Raw genomic sequence first — 4467 nt, 5'->3', positions numbered from 1 at the left:
GCCTGCTATTGGTTCATCTCTAGTAGTCGGGATGAATCCAAGAAGGTGACTGGTCAGTGAGCATTCCCTGTGCCTCCACTCTTCCTGTCGCTGATAGCTGGAGGGATTGTGAGGGGAATGTTTATGTTCGGATGGATGCGGCTGGCATTGGGCTGGATAAATGGCCTCCGCAGGCCATAGTTTAGGGACCCATGTTTAATTTCCCCACAGCACACCTGACCATGTCTCATGGCACACTGGTTGAAAAACACTGCCTAGGGTGACCCAATAAGCACACTGAAAGATCGGGAGGGAGGGAAGGTGTTCGGTCTTCAGCAGCCAGGGTGAAAAGGAGGCCCAAACTCTTTTTATACGGCAGCCCTTTTTATAGGGCAGGCAGGCCTGCCCCAGCTGTACCATAGGGCTGGGCCATCACACGAGGCCTGGGGCCAGGATCTTGCGAATTCTCACGAGATCCTGGCAGGCAAAATGGTGGCTGCACCGGAAGCCATGTTTCCTGGCTCCGGCGCAAATCCCAGCTGGCCAGTAAGTCGGCCGGCAGGTAATTATAGCCAATGTCATTTAAAATAGTTTTAGCCCTCCTGCAGAGGTAATTCTTGATATGGCCTACTTAGTGACCCTGACATTAATGATGTCAGTATATAACTCTTAATGTTGACTGGAATTTGCTATTTCTAAAAGCAAAGAATGGAGCAAAACCATCTCACTCATTCCAATTTCTGCCTAAGACTTGTCAGGATAAATAATCTATAAAATGCATTGTATGTGTGCATACTATAAATGTTTCTTTGGCCTGACCAAACTAGACTTTTATAGATTATTACTTTTGCTGTTATAAATTGCACTCTTTTAGGAGTTTGTGAATGTTAGAAGGTATGTTCATGAATCCAGCATTTCCTGTTATGTTCTCCTACCTGCCTGATCTTTTACTTAACAACGGGAAATAGTTGGTTTGCTGTTTGAAAAGTAGATGAGCCAAAGCAACTAATGAGCATTTGAGTTAGGACATGTTAATTGGATTGATTTATTCTGCCTTCAGAAATTAAATTCTTTGATCCTTTTGGGATTCCAACGTTACTCAGTTCCATGGCACAGCTATATTCTGCATAGTTAAATTTTTGGTTTACAGAATGACAGACAATAAACCTATAGTAATAAAAACAATATTTTTCTTGTGATGGGAACAATTATATTTTGCTATTTGAAGAAACAACAGCAACAAAAAAGGAAGGAAGGAAGGAAGGAAAGAAAGAAAGAAAGAAAGAAAGAAAGAAAGAAAGAAAGAAAGAAAGAAAGAAGGAAACTTACTTAAATGTCATTCATGATATCATATTTCAAACCTGAAGAGAAAATTCCTGGTAAGTTCCAAGAAAACTGCTAAATAATAAGTTAAGTTCTTTCTTTATATACTTTATATTTTAGAAAAAGAAAGGCATTTCTCAACTTCTTAGACAACTTTAACATTTGAAATTTTAATATATTTGTAAATTTCATTGACATAAAGAGATTAAAGAGCAGCAAACAATAGAACTGGGCTTTTTTATGTAATCAAAAGAGGATAGTCTTTTACCATAATTCAATTGGTTTCTAATGGCAAGATACAATCTGTGGACATTTCAAAATGTCTAATTACACAATTATTGCAGATAGGTATGAATTTTAAAATTAAAATTAAAATTAAAATTAGTATTAAGGTCAAGCACCCAGAAATGAATGCCACCTCTATTGTCCTTATTTTTTAACAATATAAAGTAGAAAATCCTTTTTATGTTCTTAAAATGATAAGTCAAATTCAAGTGTAAATTCAGAATTTATATTCTGTTATAGCGTTGCAATTAAAAGATAAATGTCAAAGTGGGCTATGTATACAAGAGTGTAGTCTATTTGCTTCTTTCTTTCTTTTGCTTGTTTGCTTATTTGCTTCTTCCTTTTGCCTTTCTTCCTCTCCTTTTCAGCATATTTTCATTTTATTGGTGCTTTTAATCCAAAATGTTAATGCAAATGCTTTGAAAACATGTGTAAAACATAAAACAGCATGCAAGAACTCATTAGCAGGGATCTATTCTGTGGAAAATATTTAGATATTTTTTTAAAAATTGATTAATCCAGACTACTGTGACCATTTTGTTGATTTTTTTTTATTTTTTTTTGTAAATAAACCTGATACAGTCTCAGAAATTCTTGTCCATAGTTTTCTTTTCAATAATAACGTGGATGTAGTTCGGTAGATAAGATGAAATTGCATATCATCAATATGAGTTTATTTACAAAGTCTTTAAAATGTGCTTGAGAGTATACAGGAGGATGTATGTAGTCTTTCTCTACAATAAACAAATTGCATTGTTTCTATGATCACATGGCAGTTGGTGGAATGCTTGAATCTGGCACGAATTTTATACCTACAGAATTTCAATTCATATTGATGATGGGCTTTGTGGGATGGAGACAACTTAGTCAATAATGTCAAGATGAAGAGGGAATGATTTGGGAGGGGTTACCTTGCATCCTTTCCTGATTCCCCCCAAGCTTTCCATAAGGGCAGAACTTTTTTCCTTTCATTTCTTTTTCTCTTTCTTTTCTTTTTTTTAATCACTACCAACAATTTGTTATATCCCCATTCTATCACATGAACCTGCCACATATATTTATTTCATATAGAAATAAAATATCAGTGTATTTATTTATGAAGAGATTTTCTGAGGTCAGCTGGAAATATTTCAGACTGATCATGTCTTTAAGAACTATTAACTAACTGAATTTTAATTTAATAAATTTTCAGACAATGATAAGGTTTTTTTTTGCAAAATATAGTAAATTGTTTGTGTGCTGGTAGTTATTACTGATGTTTTCTGGTGATCGTTTGTAATAATCTTTTTTACTTATTTCATATAAGTAAGTTTCTGTCTCCTTTCAAATTATTCACCTGTAATTTTAATTCCCTCAGAATTGAAAGGCTAATCAAAATCCAGTGCTGACTTTCTTGTCTGAAAGTGGGAATAAATATTTTTTGCATAAGAATAGGCTATAATTTGTGGGTCTACGCAAAGAGGCTTAGGAGGAAAAAAGAAGTCAACATTGCTATTGTAAGAGTCACTTCCAGTTAACACAGGAGGGGGAAAGTTTGCTTTAACACATACAGGATAGTACTTGTAGACTTGAAATGCCCAAAGAACTTTAGAAAAATCTTTTTGGAAGCTGGGAATTGCCTAATTTAATTTTCCTTTTCTTTTAGATACTTTACCTCTTAATACAATGGATAATATGTCACATCCTTCCTATTTTCTGCTCCTTCAATTCTCAGAAGTCTGGGAATTACAGATACTCCACTTTTTTCTGTTCCTGGTACTGTATCTGGCAATTGTCTTAGGAAATCTCATGATTATTTCTGCTGTTATTTTTGATCATCGCCTTCACACTCCGATGTATTTCTTCCTGATGAACTTGGCTATTCAGGACCTTGGCTCTGTTTCTACTATTATTCCCAAATCCATGGGCAATTCTTTCATGAACTCTAGAAACATTTCTTACTTGGGGTGTGTGGGTCAGGTTTTCTGTTTTGTATCCTTTGTTGGATCTGATTTCTCTCTCCTTACAGTCATGGCATATGATCGTTATGTTGCCATTTGCCATCCACTGCATTATGGGATAGTGATGAATAGGCAAGCTTGTGCACAAATGGTGCTTTGTGCATGGCTAATGGGAATTTTCAATGGAGCAATGCATACTACAGGCACATTTGCAGTCCCTTTTTGCTCCAATGTTGTCAATCAGTTCTACTGTGAAATCCCACAGTTACTCAAGCTAACATGCTCTGATTCATACCAACCCGAACTTATTGTTCTGGCAATCAATATTATGATAGAAGGAGCTTGCATTGTCTTTATCATCATAACATATGTGCTGATCTTTACAACAGTTCTAAGAATCCCTTCTGTTCATGGACGACAAAAAGCCTTTGCAACCTGCATTCCACACCTCGCTGTATTTTCCATATTAATGTCCACTGGATGGTTTGCCTACTTAAAACCACCTTCTAATATTCCATCTAGTTTCAATTTGGTACTGACTATGATATATACTTTTGTCCCACCTCTGCTGAATCCAGTGATCTATAGTATGAGAAATAAAGAGCTCACAGTTGCCCTCACAAAGTTATTTCTTTCAGTATGTTCTTCTATATAAACCTATTTTAATGTTTTCATATCACAGTGAGTTTTGCATTGACTTATTCACTTTCATATAATGCATTTTAGGGAGATTAAATATATTTTAAATAGGATATCACCAAAATTTAGGCAAAGCCATGTTCCAGAAAGAATTTAAAATTAATATAAGGTTGAAACTTGAAAATTTGCCCATCTTCTGAATTTGAAAAAATATTAAATGTCCTAATTAAACACACTAATTATTAAAAAAAAGATAGTGTTCTGATGTATTTGTTTGTTCCCAGGGTTTTGGAAATACAAA

General features: G+C 35.0%; 1 protein-coding gene across 1 annotated transcript; it reads left to right on the top strand.

Annotated features, from left to right (window-relative positions):
• Window positions 1-3252: 3252 nt before the first annotated feature.
• LOC139153451 (olfactory receptor 14A16-like) lies at window positions 3253-4182 on the top strand. Its single transcript, XM_070727409.1, has one exon. It carries the CDS (start codon window positions 3253-3255, stop codon window positions 4180-4182), a length of 930 nt encoding a protein of 309 aa, XP_070583510.1.
• Window positions 4183-4467: the final 285 nt, after the last annotated feature.

This window comes from Erythrolamprus reginae, chromosome Z, assembly GCF_031021105.1.
Source record: "Erythrolamprus reginae isolate rEryReg1 chromosome Z, rEryReg1.hap1, whole genome shotgun sequence".
NCBI classification, from domain to species: domain Eukaryota; kingdom Metazoa; phylum Chordata; class Lepidosauria; order Squamata; family Dipsadidae; genus Erythrolamprus; species Erythrolamprus reginae.
Note: the sequence above shows the minus strand (reverse complement) of the source record. Positions and strands in the feature narration are given on the sequence as shown.

Bases quoted from the DNA above. Each gene is read 5' to 3' on its own strand.
- LOC139153451 (XM_070727409.1), top strand. From the start codon at position 3,253: ATGGATAATATGTCACATCCTTCCTATTTTCTGCTCCTTCAATTCTCA.